Below are 17308 nucleotides of genomic sequence, written 5' to 3'. Positions count from 1 at the left end.
ATAAAATACATTTACGCTGAATTATTAAATTACAAATACTGAAATTGGAATTAAAATACAACATATTGAGAAAATGCCAAAAGCAAAAAAAATGCAAGGAAAAATAATTCTAATTATTTAGAAATACCATGATGGTATATAAATACTAAAATATGAATGAACCTCTTTCGGAGTGTTGTAAGGGCCATGTACCACAACAAGCTTTAATCCTACTTGTACTAAATGTCCCATATCTGGGATGTAAAATATCCATCCAAAACAACAAAAAATTATAAACTAGACAAACGGTTTCCAAGTTAATTCAAAAAATGAATTCATTTGTCTTTATTATGAAAAAGAGAACATAGTGTTTGTCACATACGCAAAATGTGAATTTGTTGCTTTCAATGTATTCCGCAGGTAAATGGCCAATATTAAGAGATTGTATATTACTGGAACAATATATTTGCATATAAATGTTGAATAAATAAAACACAAATGGTTTCTACATGTCCCACCAATAATTGCAGACATACTGATATATTGTACAGTATGGTCGTACAATATTTATTTATATTTTTGTTAACTGTTACACATTGCGCAACAAAACTACAAGTCTGCAGACACAACTTAATGAAAAAGAAGTTAAAACTACTCGAATCATGTATTTAACTCTACAGAGTTGTCAATTCAGATCTTATAGATATACATATATATACATAATGTATATGTACATATATTTTCCTAAACCGATGTTGAGCTGGGAACCACCGCTGCCCGGTTGATCGCAACAGACTGACAAAACAATCTGTGGGGACAGAAACCTACACATGCAAATATCAACAGTAAAATAATCAACAAGTAAGAATAAAGTAAGAAAAGAAAAAGGACAGAAAAACAAAACGTCATTGAATTTTGACCACAGACCAGCCCTGCAGTAGGAATGCAGTGAGATAAATACACACATTATTCTTAGAAACCTGCAACACAGAGAATTTAAAATCGTTGAGGGAAAATGAAATCCATCCTTTCTTGATGTGGGATTGGTTAAAAGCAGCCCCTGACAGACGGCAGGGGTGAAGGGGACTGACCGTTACCAAATCTCATCAGTTACAGTTTGTGAAAAGCCAGGGAGGGGAGGGGAGGGGAGGGGAAGGGGCAGCAGATTTTTGAATGTTTTTGGTAGTGCGGCTACATACAGTACAACTTGGGTAACTTTAATTGTTGCCTGTTTCACACTCTCTTTTATTCGTTCTATTCTCCATATTCACTCTTTGCTCCATAACAAATGATCTATTCCCCATTCTTTCTCCTATTGTGGGGGCTCTTGCTCCAAGATCCATGGGCCGAGGTGAGGGGGCGGGCCGAGGTTGAGGGGGTCTCAGCAGCAGCCTCCAGATGCAGGCTTCACCGGAGTGCTCTGGATCTTCACGTTAGACTTCTCAGAACCTCCAGCTGTGGCTCCGGGGCCCATTCTCTTCTTGATCTCAGCAGCCATGGTCATGAAGGCCTGCTCCACATTGGTAGCATTCTTAGCGCTAGTTTCCAAGAAAGGAATGCTAAGGGAATCAGCAAATTCCTAGAGATAAACCAAGCAGTTATTTCTGTTAGAACATTGGAAAAGTGAACAACTGTGCAAGTCTTATGTGCATATTAGAGATGAGCGGTTGGCGGTTACAGCCGCGGACTCAGCGGATAACCCGCGGATCACGTGACGAAAAATTCTATTTGAATTAAATTCGGGCGGGTGGCGGGCGGTTGAACCAATCAAATGAAAAATATATGTATACACCAATCAGCGGATGGCGCGCGGGCGCGGTTTTGAAAATTGGTCAAAAATGTTGGTGCGGATGGATGGCGGACACATGATGAGTTTTGTGATGCGGTTGCGGATGAAATAATAGCCCATCCGCGAATCTCTAGTGCATATAGGCTCTACTCCAAAACCTAGTGAGCTGCCTATGTAGGCAGAAATTTAAGGCACACTCCCGACCATCATTGTACAGCATCATTAGCCAACTATGGTACTTGTACTGAGGGGAAGCACCGTCGAGAAGCAAGCAGAGAAAAACTATTTGAGCTTTGGGGTTAGACGAGGTCGTAATGAACTCATTTTTGTGAAAACCTCAAAATTCTGCATATGGTAATTACACTTTTTTTTTTTTACTGCTTTCACACAAAATCCTTACTTGTCACAATTTCTGAAACCTGACACTCAAACACCATACCCACACATCAAATCTGCAAAACCATACACCAATTCTTGGCCTTCAACTCAGTATTCAATTTCATAAAACACTTTTTGCAAACCACAACACACAATTCTCTATGTAACACAAAAATCTAACAGGAAGCATCTTGATTTCCTTTCTCAAACACAACCTATCAAAATGCCACACTAATTCAACAGTGCATCACACTAACTCCTCACATGTGCAAACACTCATTGCTTTACTTAACACCAACCAATCATGGCTTTAGAATAGGCTTATAAATAGGCCAACGGTCAAGTTATAGGTTTTTCGGAACTGTGTAATACTGTATTCACAACCACAAATGCTTATAATAAAAAAAAAATAAAAAAAAAAGGTGGGTTCAATCTTGCTTTCGTGTTCTCTCTCTGCCAATTACTTTCAATCTTCTACAGAAATGTACATAGAAGCTCATGAAAGAAGAGCTTTAAGTTTCGAATAACTGTGTAGATGATATATCCAAAATATAATCGTTAGTGTGTTTCGTTTCCATAAAATGTTTATATTTCATATGCATGTTAGCGGTGTAGTTGAAGTATTTTGCTGTAAATAAGTAAAAAGGTACTTCATATCCCCCAAAACACAGCATAAACGTATAGAGAAGTAAATAAAAACATTATATATCATTTGTATTATTTAAAACCTAAATGTTACTAAGAGTGTAAACAAGGAATAAGGAGAATAGTAATAAATATGAGTGCATTCTATGTATTTTTATGCTTATTACAACATCAAGTTGTTAGCGTAGCAAGACGATAAGACTTAAGTCTATTGAAATCAGGAATCTCCAATGCACTGTGTTGTTGCCGAAGTATACCATTCCAAATTAGTCAGTTATGAGTTCTCGTTTTAGTTAGAAGGCAGCTGGCTATGTAGGGGGTAAACAGCCAGGTAGCTCACAGGGATTGGAACAGAGTCGTAATAATATTAGAATAAATGGAGTAATATGGAGAATAGCAATATTACCTTTGCTGTTGTGTAGTCCACCACTTTTTTTGTTGTTAAGTCACACTTGTTGCCAACCAATAACTTGTTAACATTTTCACTGGCATAGCGGTCAATCTCTTGTAGCCACTGTTTAACATTATTGAAGGACTCCTGAGAGCAATGGAAAAAAAACATTAAAACATAAATACAGTGGAGCAGAAGTAAAAACAGGTTCGTTTCAAGGCATTTCCACAGGTGTTTAAAGTAAAATTAGGACACTTGCTTAAGGTTTGGACGAGCTCACCTGATCTGTAACATCATAGACTACAATAATGCCATGTGCTCCTCTGTAGTAGCTGGATGTGATTGTGCGAAACCTCTCCTGTCCTGCTGTATCCCACTGTAAGGGAGAAGGAATCATATGACACCAGAATCAAACACAAAAATAGGCTCTCAAAATATTATTTTAGCTATAGTAGCAATAGTGGCACAGATTTCACAAATTGATTTGATTCTCTTAACTAATGCTGTAAAACTACATAGACCTATTTAGAGAACCCAGTTGGTGCATTACTATAATATTAAAGGTTAAAATGAACAAAAACTATTAATTTCCTTTGCCACTTATTATTCTTTTTTTGATATGATCATAAAGACTAATAAAAAATGTGAAGTTGTATACAAACATTTTAATTACACAAAGCAATTTTAAATTTAAACTTCTTAATGATACGTTTTCAACTCTAATTTATTGTGGAAAGCTTGTTTTCCTGACAGACTCATTCAAACATACATTAAATGAACAGGCTAAGTACAAATATAATGGATATGTAATCGAGTGCATACATTTAACAACATTTTCAAGAGCTATAGCTATTTTTCTGTAGCTTGTGTTATGTTGCCGACAAGCTATTTCACTTTATGCGGTTAAAACACCGAGCAGTTTCATGGGGAAATCACATCATTTCAGTAGGTTGTAATGTTTCTTTCATGCTTATTTGTTCATATTTTGTGCTATAACTTGTAGTAAAGAGGAAGAGATGATCAGTTTGTGAGCACTCGCTCTGCTGCTTGAAATGAGGCGCTACAGCGATCGGTCACGTCATATTAAAGTGTGTAAAAAATAACATTTATTGTTTGAATTTCATGATAAAATTGCCAGAAATTCATAGCTGAGACTTTGTTTCTTTTCTAAATTAAAGCACAAAGCTATTGCTATTATATGTTGTGTAGTGAAGTTTTCTTCGTGCATTAACAGAAAACAGAATAGAATAAAAGATCAATTCGTGCGATTTAAGAATTGATATTGGTTCATCAAAATGAGATAATAAATCAATATCGTCAACCCAGCCCTATTCATAGTTAGCAGAGAAAAGTCCCTCTCAGGCATAATTTACATCACAAGATCAAGGGAAGTGAGATTGAGATTATGTGACCACTTTAAACATGGCTTAACCCTTCTCTCTCTGATGTTGTCCCAAAATAATTAAAATGATACCACTAAAGTGTTCACTTTTCTTCGATCACATGCTTAAATATTCAGCTCATGTCTTATTCACAACAATTAATTTCATTAAAGGATATAAAGGAACTTACGATTTGAAGTTTGATGGTCTTTCCATCTAATTCTATAGTTCTTATTTTAAAGTCCACACCAATAGTGCTAATGTAGCTTTCTGTGTATGTGTCATCCTGAAAAAAAGTCAAATAACAGGCGAATTAAATGTTTCGGTAGTCAAAATTCAGTTATTCAGTTCAATTTAATTCACTATAAATGTGATATAATATTCTCTTATTAATATTAGCCTATATAAATTCATTTCATAAATTAAATAATTTTTATTATTAAATCTCTGCCAGTTCTGACCAGAAATACTAATGTAGATTCAAGCAAAAATGACAGAAATGCCTCCACGAGGACAAGACTAGGGAAACTTATAGTCTACTCACTGCAAATCGGAGAAGAAGGCAAGACTTTCCAACACCAGAGTCACCAATCAAGAGCAGCTTGAATAAATAGTCACTGCAAGAGAAATAGCAACAAAACTTTAGACCATCAATATTTGACAGTGCATTTGTCTGAAATAGTCACTATTTTCTATGTCAATAATATATTTTAAAATATAATTGATTCTTGTGACGGCAAAGCTGAATTTCCAGCATCATTCCTTCAGGCTTTAGTGTCACATGATCCTTAAGAACTCATTCTAATATGCTGATTTGCTACTAAAAAGCAAACAAAAACATCTTATTATCAATGTTGAAAACAGTTGTGCTGCTTAATATTTTTGGAAACCTACTTTTTCACAATTCTTTGATGAATATAAAGTTCAAATGAACAGCATTTATTTGAAATAGAAATCTTTTGTAACATTATAAATGTCTTTTCTATCACTTTTGAGCACTTTGTATCCTTGAATAAAAAAAAAAAGTCTTACTGATCCCAAACATTTGAACGGTAGTGTAACCATTATACTGATGCAAACACAATGGCGTACATCTCAAAAGACATGCATGAAACCAACTCTTGCTTTCTTTCACTGTATATTTCGCATTGTTTATTTTCTAGGCATACATAGGCTAAACAATGAGCTCATTAAAACCCCCCTGCAACATGTGAAATAGGTCAAACTTATTGTTGACAACTGATGGAACTCAGCTGAAAATGCAGTAAATCAGACACTGGACCACTTGTGCATGCAAAAAATAAAATGTTTGTTTAACAGAGACAATGTGCTTGAGGACCTCTGAGGTCGAGAAACTTGAGTAAGCTGATTAAGCATTCCACAGAGAGGGATTTTTGCCCGTTGTGCTAAATCCTCTGGCCCTATTCAACATGGCCTAGTAAGAAAAGTCCATAGGAAGGAAATTCAGCAGATCGGCCTGGTCAAGACCAGCTCATCGACGACTCAGCAGAACAGTCTGATGTTTTCCTCTCTACCCTGCCACTGAATTCAAGTCATGCTCTCCTTGTTAGGTTGACTGCAACAAACGATCCTGTGTAGGGAGCCACTACACAAAAAACTGCATGTAAAGACCCTCTGTTTGCGAACTGCAATACTTTCTGATTTCTATCAAACAGAATAAGTAGGTGTAGTAAAAGTTTCTTTCTTTATATTTAATTTAAATATTACTATAATAACAAACTTTTTTCACCAACAATGAGACACAGTATTAGGAAAGACAAAGAGGTGTGCATTTTAAAAGTGTATCATGCAGATCTGAAATTCTGCATTAAGTCCTACAATTGAGCTGAACGTTAAAAACTGATGTCAGAAAAGACAGATAATATGCATGAAGTCCTACTTGCTAACTATCTTTCTTTATTTAATCACAATTCATGTAATCTTAGGAAGCCACAATAAAGTCTGTGATCACTTTAGTATTGAATCTTCGATACGATTAACGTTAGTGAAGAACCGAAAGAGAAACTACTAATGAGTGTTAGCCACTAAGCAAGCACCATTGTAATAGCTAGGCTATTAACTATGACAGAACATATTTCACCCTTATTCTGCCCATGTAAAATTCATGCAACAGCTGATATGAAGTCTGTTAAGCAACTGAGTTGCTTAACACTCACACTAGTGATGGTTGTAATAGACCATGTAGGTTGTCATTTGGCATGTGACCTACACATGACTACCTTGCAAAAGGAAGGGCTGGGCACTTCAGTTCCTTGAGACATACTTCACATCTGCACATTCAGACATTTGGACAGGAGTATAGAAACCTCACAATTCAGTGCCAATGAACACAGGAAACACAGAATCAATGACAAAACACATTTTAAGATTATGTAAACCAGTACAAATAAGTAAATAAAGATAGCATAGCACAAATCAGACTGGTGTTGTGGAAATGTGTCTATTAAATCTTACTAAACCATCTTTTATTTCGAAGAACCAGATATAGAAACCCTGACTGTTATGTTTTAGTTTAGTGTCAAAGTGTAGAGTACTAATTACACCTGTGATTAAATTTTTGTGTTAAACAACAAGGCACGTGATTGTATTTCTGTGTAGGAACTCCAGATGCTAAAAACGCATGAATAAAAAGACAAATAATTTCATCCAGACTACTTTAAAAGCTGTATTAACAAATAAATAAACTCGACAGACTCTGATAACTCATTAGTAAGTTACAAGTCCACATTCCTAACATTGACAAAAAATGGCTAACGTTACTTAAATCAAAAACCTCTTTCTGATCAAATTGGAGATCAGCAACAGGTTACTAAAAACGTTAACGATATTTAAGCCATTTAACGTTACCCACTTTACCGGCTCGTCAAGATGTTTAAAAAGTAAATGAAATGCTACCCGAGACGTTAGCTTACATCAGCTAGCCTTCATAATAATTTCTACTGATGCCTGACAGCTAAAATCTGCTTTAACGAGTGGAAATTTAAACATCACAATGTAAGAAATGGTAAAGGTGCGGTATGACTAACTAATGAGCTCTAACGTTACTTGTCATAAATGTAACGCGGATGGATATTTAACTTGGCTGAGCTCCGCTATACACCAGCCGTTTAATTACAAAAGTTTTTACTCCTTTAGAGAAAGCGATGTGTTAAAAATGCTTGTCTTGAAAATCACGAAGCTTTCCGGTTTTGACCAGTGAAGTATATCAAATAACGTTACCGTGATATTCTTTACTGGTAAGATTGATCACACAGCTAGTCATCATTGCTGCTGCCTGTCAAAAGTAGCTACAGGTAAATTATAAGCACAGTAACGACAAACAAGCCGTGTAAAAACTCATTCACTTACTATTCGGGATTCATCGTGGACTGGACACTGTGAAAACGGCTGTCTTCTAACAAAACAACTCCGCGGCGTGAAGAGACTAGAAACAATAACCTTTCTTCCGATTAAAAAGTAACTAGCTGGCTAGCTGCTGCCGCAAAGTCTAGTCGGTTGAAACCCAAAATGGCTGACTCTTCAACCAGGAAATAGGAACTCCTTAAAGAGATTGCGTAGGCTATGTCGTCATCAGAACTTGTGCGGAAGTTGTAGTTCAATTCAGATAACACCTGGCCCGTGCTAAAGGAAGATGTCTGTATAAAGGACTACAATACCCACATCTATTTATTAAACCTTCAAGATGAGTTCATAGAGACTTGAATCGTTCATGCTTAGGACTGGCGAAATCCTGCCCCCTATCATGAGGGGTAGAAAATTACGTCATTTGTGAAACGTGGCATTGGCTAACGTGAGTCTGAGTCACTTATCAATACTCGTCAAAAAAACTAAACAAAAAAAAAGACACTAAAAAACCAGTGAACCAAACCACCAACTCTTTATTGATTATGAAGAATAATGAACAAAGTAGTTTTTCATTGAACGCTTAGAAAAGTTGAACAAATGTTAAAAGTAATGAGGTTTTGATCACCCACATGCTAATGAATAGAAATTAAATGTTTAGGGATTTTGGTTGGTTAATAAGCTCCTCCACTGAATCCAGCCCTTGGTTCCAAAATGTGTATGGAAATTCCACTGAAGATGCAGCTCCGACCTCTCCCTGTGAGAAGACCATAAGTACAGGAATCACCTTGTGCATGATAAAATATAGAAACAGCATACCAACAATATTTAATAATAATATTTATATTGAGTAAAGGAAATACAGTGGACCATATAAAATGTGTTTACCTTCATATTCAAAGAAATAAGCCCAATTTCAAACCATTTATCGTCACCTATTCTCCTCTGTATGTCGGCAAGCACAGCATGACAGGCTTCATTAGGAGATGAGCCCTTGGTAGCAGACAACAACAGATGAGAGAAATGTGAGCCAGATCTAATTTACTTTAGTACAAACAGGTTGCTAATGATTTAATGAGATTTTCATTGACCGTTTTCACTTTACACCACCACTATAGTCAACGACACAACCATCAGGATACCCAGATGCTCCTGGTATTCAACATGAAATGTACTACTGAAGACAAATTACACCTCGGGCTTTGGATACATTGACATAATCCTATGTATAATTACCTAAATAAATACACGACTGCATGTTCATCCAAGTTGATCATTTAATTTATACCAAAACAGAATTACATACTTGTTTCATCAGCTGCACAACATGAAAGCTTGGGCAGTAGCACATGATTTTGTCTCCATCACCTGTAGCTGTAGACAGAGAGAATATATATTTTGAAAGTACATACACTATGAGGACAAATGTACTGGGACACCTGACTGTAACACCAACATGGACTGTAATGACATAACATTCTAAATACATGACATTAATATGGAGTTGGTCGCCCCCATTGCAGCTATATCAGCTTCCACTCTTCTGGAAAGGATGTGAGGTCAGGCACTGATATCGGATGCAAATTCCTGGCTCACAATCTCCGTTCCATTTCATCCCAAAGGTGTTCGATGGGGTTGAGGTCAACTCATCCAACTATGTCTTTATGGATCTTGTGTACTGGGGCACATTCATGCTGAAATAGAAAAGGTCCTTCCCCAAACTGTTCATACAAAGTTGGAATCATAGCATTGTCCAAAATGCTGAAGCATTAAGATTTCCTTTCACTGGAAGTAAGGAGCCTAGCCCAACTCCTGAAAAACAGCCCCATACCATTATCCATCCTCCACCAAACTTGCCACAATGCCGTCAGGCAGGTAACGTTCTCCTGGAATCCGCCAAATCCAGACTCACCCATCAGACTGCAAAACAGAGAAAACACGTCTCCACTGCTTCAGAGTCCTGTGGCAGTGTGCTTTACATCACTCCATCCGACACTTGGCATTGTACTTGGTGATGTGAGGCTTGCATGCAGCTGCTCGGGCATGGAAAGTGGAAACCCATTCCATGAAGATCCCGTCGCACAGTTTTTGTGCTGATATTAATGCCAGGTATGCAATCAGCAGAGAGCTATGTACCTTTACATGGTCTTCCACTTTGTCGCTGAGTTGATGCTGTTCCTAAACACTTCTACTTTCCAATAATACCACTTACAGTTGACCGTGGAATATCTAGCAGGGAAGAAATTTCACATACTGACTAATTGCAGAGGTGGCCTCCTATCACAGTAACACGCTTGAATTCACTGAGCTTGTCAGAACGACCCACTTTTTCACAAATGTTTGTAAATGCAGGCTAGGTGCTTTATTTTATGCATCTGTGGCAATTGGTCTGATTGAAACACCTGAATTCAATAATTAAGACAAATACTTTTGTCCATATGTATTTCAGATGAAAGGCACCAAAATATGTACACTGTATGGTCAATAGTACAATCTAATTTAATCTAATAAAGTGTTAAATCTAATCCAGTCTAATGAAGAAACGATACATTTGAGGAACAAGCTCAGGCTGCAAAGTCAAAAGCAGCAAAAAAATTTAAAATATATAAATAAAACCCTACCTGCTGCAGCCCCCACCTGAAAATACAGAGAATAGCTGTCAAACTAAAATAGAATAACACTGAAACTTGTCATACTTTGTAAAATTAATATAATTTGATAGTAAAGAAACAGATAGTAAAGAGTTTAATGATAAAAAGCCCTGCAGATTGCACATCTTACTGTATGGTCAGCATATAGACCACAGCCTGGAAGCGGAGAATCCCCCACCCTCCCTGGTGATTTAAAGGGAGCTCCTGATGTAGAAACTCCTGCACAATACTTTCAAATTTAGGAACATACAAATGATAGTTGTCAAATAACAGAATTTGTACAAAAGTACCTGGCAAACATCACATTTGTATAATTAGACTCATATTGATACTGTATCATGCATAATTATGAAATATGTAACTATTACCAAATGTAACTACTACATCAAAACAATATTTTTATAGAAATAAAGATAACAGGAAGTGTAAACATTTTCAACCTTACCTACGGTTATGTTTCCACTTAGATCGAGAGCAATAAGACCTATGAGAAAGAAAACCAATTTAAGCTGGAATCTGCGCGAAATGCACTGCTTGACAACCATAAAGCTGTCACAAAAGTTCATTATAAACATGTCAGATTCATTTTATTACATTAAGCCATACCCAGTTCAGAAATAATTAGAGTCATAGTAGATGTTTCCCTGCCAAGTGAGTTAACCAACCCCCACCACAACCTGGTTGAGTCATCAGACTTAAAAAATGGGTTAGCCCCAGATATGATTCACTCATCGAGAAAGATTTCAGGTAATATTATCTCTTACCTATTGTATCATGCCCACCACTAACAGGTTGATTTTTTTCAAGGAATTCCTTTTGGAGCACATATAAAAAAAGAAAACAGAAAAATGTCATTAAACATATGTATTCTCTCTAGGGATTGAAATAATAAGAAAGCCATGTGTGTGAATACCCGGTAAGCAGTAGCTGTATGGTGAGAGAGCATATTGTCATTGGCCTCAGATGTAAAACCTAGCTCATGAGCAAATGCTTCTGCTCCATCTCCAACAAGCAAGCTGTGAGGACTCTTCTCCATTACTTTGCGAGCTACACGACATGGCTGTGCAATACTAGCAATGAAAACAAAAGTATACAAAATGGTTCTGGGCCAGAAGTTATAGAAAAAAACAGATTTCCTGTTTGTTTGTTTTCTCTCTCCAAGCAGTGCAGTGCATTGCAAATGAAAGCATTGTACCTAAGGGCAATTTTGATATATGTAAGAGATTATAATGGAGAAAATACTCAAAATACTTTTATTTTACCCTCGCAGTGCAGCCACTGCCCCAAATCTCCCTGGCACACCTTCCATAATTGCAGCATCACATTCAACCACTCCCTTGAAATTTGGATATCCTCCTCTGCCAACAATGTGCCGACCCGTGTCTGCATCATCTTCAACCTCTGAGAGAGTAAAAATTTATCAGAAAAGCATATAGGCCTATGCCTGGTTATGATTTATAAAAGAAAGATGCCATAATATAGAAAAGTATTTACTTCATATGTATGGCATAAATAAATTCTTCTTAAACAGTTCCAATACACCCCTTAAATAAACAAAGTCTGCTAACATTTACAACAAATGCTTGGGATTAATATGAAAAATTGGAATGAATTCTCTAATGATAATTACTGAATGTCCAGTAAACATAGTTACAAAAACAATAGTTGAAGGTCCAACCAGATCCTTCATTATTATCAGTACCTGTATTTATCCCCTTTAAATAATAAAAGTTAAAGTATTTGATTGATGAAGAGCACGACAGCTGTCTATTTACCTGCCATTACTGTTTCTACAACATCTGTAGCATTTTGACCAGCTAGCAGCATACATCTCATTCTCTCCACTGCAGGACGAGAGAAAGACCATGTCCCCACAGCTGCCATTTGACTTAAGTGCATTAAAATATGTATACATGTATTTATCTACGGGAAACATTCATTTCCCTCTTTAGTGAAAGTAAAAATGTAAGCTCGAGGGTTGTTAAAAGTAAACACCATTTCAAAATAAAAGTCAGGGCGTTACTTGAAAGTGAAAATTGAAAGTGTTTTTTTTTTTTATGTCCATGGGAGAGAGAGAAAAATAAACACATATGATAGAATCATTAATATTACTGTGGAAGTTGCATATACATAAAAATGATGTGGTCTGGCTTTCCAGTTTTGTTTTAATTTCATACACGATTAAAAATACCAGTGTTTTGATTAAATGCATGATCAAAACGTCTATTATTATTAATATTAATATTAATATGAGAATATCATTCCAAAACATTTTATTCATAGATGAAACACCTTTTTACTACACTATTTTTACGTATACTTATTTTATTTTTTGCATAAGTGCATAATTTCCCATTATATTTTATAAAGTGTTAAAAAATATTATATTTTGGTATATGATTCTGTGCATATATATTTTAAAATCCCATGATGCACCGGAAGATTATAAAAAAACTCGGCGGAAGTTGTTGCGCATGTTGTGCGCGCTCCCTGTGTTTCTGGAACTATTCCACTCACGCTCTCAGCCAGCCTGGTGGATCCTGCGAATTATCGGTTTGTTTTGCTCTTTTTTTTAATGCACAAGCTATGACACTATTTCGGGAAAGATGTCCGTTATATATTTAGTATGAACTGTTTGAGTTTGTAACGAACAGATTAGCGCTACAAGCTAGCCACAATGGGCTTCAGTCTGCTCCGTAGACATTAGTAATGTTTTGATTACTACTAACGTTAACGTTACCTGGTTAACTGTCAACTCCGTTGTTAGTCCAGTCATTTTAAGCCAAAATGGGGGTCAACCTAGGACAAATTGCAACAGAAGCAAACTTAACTGATTTTGTCCTCAGTATGTCCTGAGTAACGTTAAGGGAAAAAGCCCCGAAGAATCCCATTAGGGGAAAGTTTCGAAAAGGACCCAGGGTATAGCCTATTCATACGCCTCTGCATTCTTTTTCTCACGTGAATAGGGTAAACATTTTAATCTTTAGATATCACCATGAAAATGACTGAGTTGATTACTTACATCAAGACAAACAAAAAATGTATTACAAGCTTTTTGAAATTGTTTGTTAACATGGCAAACGGTGCATAATCTAATTACGTATGTGCTAATTTGCATAAATACCACAACAGATCTAAACATTGGGTATAGCCAGGTGAAAATGTCTTGTTGAATCCTGTTGACATATAACAGTAAAAGACTTAATGTTAAGGTCTGAATGGAACCCATTTAGGCTACCCATGAGCATTAATACATAGAGGCAGGTAGAAGTACTTTAAGCCAGCCTTTATTAATTATTATAGCAGAGATGGGGTTTGGGACTGTTTCTGGGGGGTCATTTTTTTTATTTTACCTACCTTTGTCTTCTGTATTCTCCTTACCCTTGTTTCCTGTTCTTCCCCCAGAAACAGTCCCACATACCCACCCTCAAACCCCATCTCTTTTAAATTAAATGTAAATAAAGTAATGACACCCCGCACTGTTTATTCTACAACCAAACCATGCAATTATGTTACATTTATTTATCTGTCTACAATACACGGAAGTGTCTCAGAAGTATTGTGCTGTTGTATGTTAAGTGTTTTTGTTTGTTCTTGATTTCAGCACAGGTCTTCTGAAGCCACTGAGACTTGAAGACCTAAGCTAGTCTTGAAATCACTGCTAGGTTGTTTTGCTTCATAACCTGTCAATATGGAGCAGAACAACAGTATACCTCCTTTTACTCAAGGGCTGTCTCCACAGGTGAGTAATGTAAACATAGTTAAGGCTGGAATACACCGCTTTAAAAATCTCAACCGATTTTAAAACATAGGCATCTTACACTTTACAACTTTGTAAATGGTTACAGAAGAAAACTAGGCAAACAACTGAGGATCGCACACTACCAGACTTCGTTCGTTCCGAACACAACCTCACAGACGCATGACAAATGAATATGTGTCATAAAATCGGCCTAATAAAAATCAAACATGTTCATTATTCGTTGACTGGATGGAGTCATAGTCTGAGGCTATTTTTTGTTGTTGTGATTGTCAACTCAAATCTGGAGACTGGCTCTGACTTTCGCCAACTAGTGTAGACTCCTCCAGACTGTAAATCTGGGCATCATATAGTGTATTCCAGGCCTTACAAAACACAGGTATTTTAATCAAAACTTATTCAATGCATGAACTTAATTCACCTCGTCTTTATTCAAAGGGATCCATGACGCCTGGCTTGACCCTTTTCAGTCCTATGATGCCGTATGGCACGGGTCTTACACCACAGCCAGTGCAGAACACCAACAGCTTGTCCCTCCTGGAGGAGCAGCAGCGACAGCAGCAGCAACAGGCTGCCTCGCAACAGCAGGGTGGGATGGTGGCAGGTTCAGGCCAGACACCCCAGCTGTACCACTCACAGGTCTCCACGACCACGGCACTGCCAGGCAACACGCCACTTTATAACACACCTCTCACCCCTATGACCCCCGTCACTCCTGCCACACCGGCCTCAGAGAGCTCTGGCATTGTTCCCCAGTTACAGTGAGTTCTTTAGCTGTCATCACTGCACAATCCTGTTAGAAACGTTGTTGATTGCCTTTCAGACAAAAAAGTTATTAAATATATCTGCGACGATGATCATCTAGAAGATCTTAACATGACTGTCATTTTGAATTTATTAGAACTGTTTACAATTTCCATGTTATGTTAAAAAAAAGTTAAATTATATTAAATCTTATTTTTAAGGAACATTGTGTCCACTGTAAACTTGGGGTGCAAACTTGACTTAAAGACGATAGCACTTCGAGCCAGAAATGCTGAATATAATCCAAAGGTAAGACTAGTTTTTTTTGTTTTTTTTTAAGCATTGACCATTCATTTTTGTATAACCTTTTTAATACCATTTGACCATTAAAAAATGATGGGACTGGTTATGTCAGATTTGGATTTTTCTGATTTGAAATATGTTTCCAGTAGATAAGAGTTGGCCTTGCATGCCTGAAATAGCTGCCTGGAGTTGTTGCAAATATGACCACAAAGTGAACTGACTTTCCTTAAATCAAAACTACTTGTGCAAGTGTACTAAACAATAAGCAAAATGGCATAAACATCCACTTTAGTTGAACTCATATATTCATTAATAACTATTTCAGCGTTTTGCTGCTGTCATTATGAGAATACGAGAACCCAGAACAACAGCCCTCATCTTCAGCTCAGGGAAGATGGTGTGCACAGGAGCCAAAAGGTACGAATCCCATCTTGCTGTGGTTTTCTTCCTATCACGCACGTGTAGAACAAACAGCAGTGTGTGTGTTTGCCTTCTGCAGTGAGGAACAGTCCCGATTGGCAGCCAGAAAATATGCCAGAGTGGTGCAGAAGTTGGGTTTTCCTGCCAAATTCTTAGACTTCAAAATTCAGAACATGGTGGGCAGCTGCGACGTCAAGTTTCCCATTCGATTAGAGGGCCTGGTGCTTACACATCAGCAGTTTAGCAGGTTTGTCTATTTCTTTGTTAATTAATCGGTTTTATAGTACATCTCTCAAACTAACTTCTAAATTAATCCGAATTTTCTACACTATTACGGTTTGTACCACTTAAGTTATGCTTATGGGTTTATTTTAATATTATACTAATACAATATTTAAACCACTGAGCTTTTGAAATCAGAATCATTCTGTCTGTGAGATGGAAAAACTAATACCATTTGATATAAAAGCTAATATTCCTGCTGATACTTTTCCCCAGCTATGAACCGGAGTTATTTCCAGGATTAATCTACAGAATGATCAAACCAAGAATTGTCCTTTTAATATTCGTTTCAGGCAAAGTTGTACTCACAGGTGAGGTCATTGTTGTATTTAAAATGGCACAGACAGTAACTTAGAATCTCATACTAGCATTGAGAGTGATATTGAGGTTGCATAATGAGAATTTCCTCTTTTTTTTCCAGGTGCAAAGGTTAGAGGAGAAATCTATGAAGCGTTTGAGAATATATACCCAATCTTAAAAGGATTCAGGAAGACTACATAATCTCCGGGCAGAGCATCATTCTGTTATCGCTGGTGAATTACTGGCTGAGCCCACCGGTATGTCTGGGATGACCTACGCCGTTTCATTTACTTTTGTAAGCTTGTAAATATAAAGGACACCTTTTTCTTCACTCAGAAAGTGAACCGATTTGAGGATAACATGTTTTTATTTGACCTTTTTAAAATGTTTCTCACCTGCCATTCGGTTTTCAAAATACTGTTTTATCCATGTCTGATTGTTTTAACGAATTCTTTTATGGTTTTATGATGTATGTTCATCACTTTTACACATTCCCTTTATTAGCAGGTTTTATGTGTATTGCATTACTGATGGTCTGTGTTGACTGCCCATCAGTGAAAGGAATATGTCTGGGAAATTATGCCTTTGTTGAACAGTGCAAATTTTTTTTTTTACAAAGCTTTGCAAACAAGTTGTTGAAATCATGTGGATTTGACAGTTAAGTTACAGTTTTAAATAAGATGTTACAGTTGGCATATCTAACACCTGAAATCACATTTCATTGTATGATGTGCTGTAGGTCTCCCAATAACCCCATGTGAAGCACTGACGCCATTTTAATTTAATTTGTTTGTCTATGTAACTAACTTTGCTACATTGAACGCAAATAAATCTTTGCCAACTTCAACTTTCTCTACAGTATCTATTTTTTTTCTATTGTTCTAGAATGTCAGTAAGACATCTTATTTTTGTTGTGTTATG

At 36.7% G+C, this 17308-nt stretch overlaps 3 protein-coding genes across 4 annotated transcripts; 1 reads left to right on the top strand and 2 right to left on the bottom strand.

Annotated features, from left to right (window-relative positions):
* Positions 1-296: 296 nt before the first annotated feature.
* rab1ab (RAB1A, member RAS oncogene family b) lies at positions 297-8103 on the bottom strand. The gene is made up of 6 exons (XM_084390706.1): positions 7934-8103; positions 5109-5181; positions 4755-4850; positions 3463-3558; positions 3198-3329; positions 297-1558 (listed from the first exon to the last, which is right to left on the bottom strand). Exons 1-6 carry the CDS (start codon positions 7945-7947, stop codon positions 1361-1363), a joined length of 609 nt encoding a protein of 202 aa, XP_084246832.1. The 5' UTR covers positions 7948-8103; the 3' UTR covers positions 297-1360.
* A 340-nt stretch (positions 8104-8443) lies between these two features.
* Positions 8444-12582, bottom strand: LOC311279255 (N(4)-(Beta-N-acetylglucosaminyl)-L-asparaginase). 2 transcript variants are annotated; one of them, XM_084390623.1, is made up of 10 exons: positions 12354-12582; positions 11841-11979; positions 11492-11648; positions 11343-11391; positions 11024-11062; positions 10709-10797; positions 10549-10564; positions 9234-9301; positions 8816-8920; positions 8444-8684 (listed from the first exon to the last, which is right to left on the bottom strand). In XM_084390623.1, the coding sequence occupies exons 1-10, from the start codon at positions 12475-12477 to the stop codon at positions 8577-8579; spliced, it is 894 nt and encodes a 297-aa protein (XP_084246749.1). In that variant the 5' UTR covers positions 12478-12582; the 3' UTR covers positions 8444-8576. The 2 variants fall into 2 exon arrangements, with proteins under 2 accessions (XP_084246749.1, XP_084246748.1); XM_084390622.1 differs by having other exon boundaries at positions 10709-10807; positions 11028-11062; positions 12354-12574.
* Positions 12583-13015: 433 nt separating this feature from the next.
* tbp (TATA box binding protein) lies at positions 13016-17234 on the top strand. Its single transcript, XM_084390621.1, has 8 exons — positions 13016-13131; positions 14183-14320; positions 14777-15099; positions 15304-15391; positions 15711-15802; positions 15885-16052; positions 16304-16398; positions 16509-17234. The coding sequence occupies exons 2-8, from the start codon at positions 14270-14272 to the stop codon at positions 16586-16588; spliced, it is 897 nt and encodes a 298-aa protein (XP_084246747.1). The 5' UTR covers positions 13016-13131; positions 14183-14269; the 3' UTR covers positions 16589-17234.
* Positions 17235-17308: the final 74 nt, after the last annotated feature.

The sequence above is a fragment of the Rutilus rutilus genome, assembly GCF_951802725.1.
Source record: "Rutilus rutilus genome assembly, chromosome: 20".
In the NCBI taxonomy this organism is placed as follows: domain Eukaryota; kingdom Metazoa; phylum Chordata; class Actinopteri; order Cypriniformes; family Leuciscidae; genus Rutilus; species Rutilus rutilus.
This window is presented reverse-complemented; position numbering and strand designations above follow the sequence as displayed.

What these genes read in the sequence shown, in the direction of transcription:
- rab1ab (XM_084390706.1), bottom strand. An exon ending in GCCTTCTTCTCCGATTTGCA is followed by an intron (nt 4,851 to 5,108) that starts GTGAGTAGACTA and finishes ACTTTTTTTCAG; the next exon opens with GATGACACATACACAGAAAG. An exon ending in TGGACTACACAACAGCAAAG is followed by an intron (nt 1,559 to 3,197) that starts GTAATATTGCTA and finishes GTTTATCTCTAG; the next exon opens with GAATTTGCTGATTCCCTTAG.
- LOC311279255 (XM_084390622.1), bottom strand. Translation starts at nt 12,477, where the DNA reads ATGCACTTAAGTCAAATGGCAGCTGTGGGGACATGGTCTTTCTCTCGT. An exon ending in GCAGTGGCTGCACTGCGAGG is followed by an intron (nt 11,649 to 11,840) that starts GTAAAATAAAAG and finishes TTTCATTGCTAG; the next exon opens with TATTGCACAGCCATGTCGTG. An exon ending in TTATTTCTTTGAATATGAAG is followed by an intron (nt 8,685 to 8,815) that starts GTAAACACATTT and finishes GTCTTCTCACAG; the next exon opens with GGAGAGGTCGGAGCTGCATC.
- tbp (XM_084390621.1), top strand. Translation starts at nt 14,270, where the DNA reads ATGGAGCAGAACAACAGTATACCTCCTTTTACTCAAGGGCTGTCTCCA. An exon ending in GGCATTGTTCCCCAGTTACA is followed by an intron (nt 15,100 to 15,303) that starts GTGAGTTCTTTA and finishes CTTATTTTTAAG; the next exon opens with GAACATTGTGTCCACTGTAA. An exon ending in ATGCTGAATATAATCCAAAG is followed by an intron (nt 15,392 to 15,710) that starts GTAAGACTAGTT and finishes TAACTATTTCAG; the next exon opens with CGTTTTGCTGCTGTCATTAT.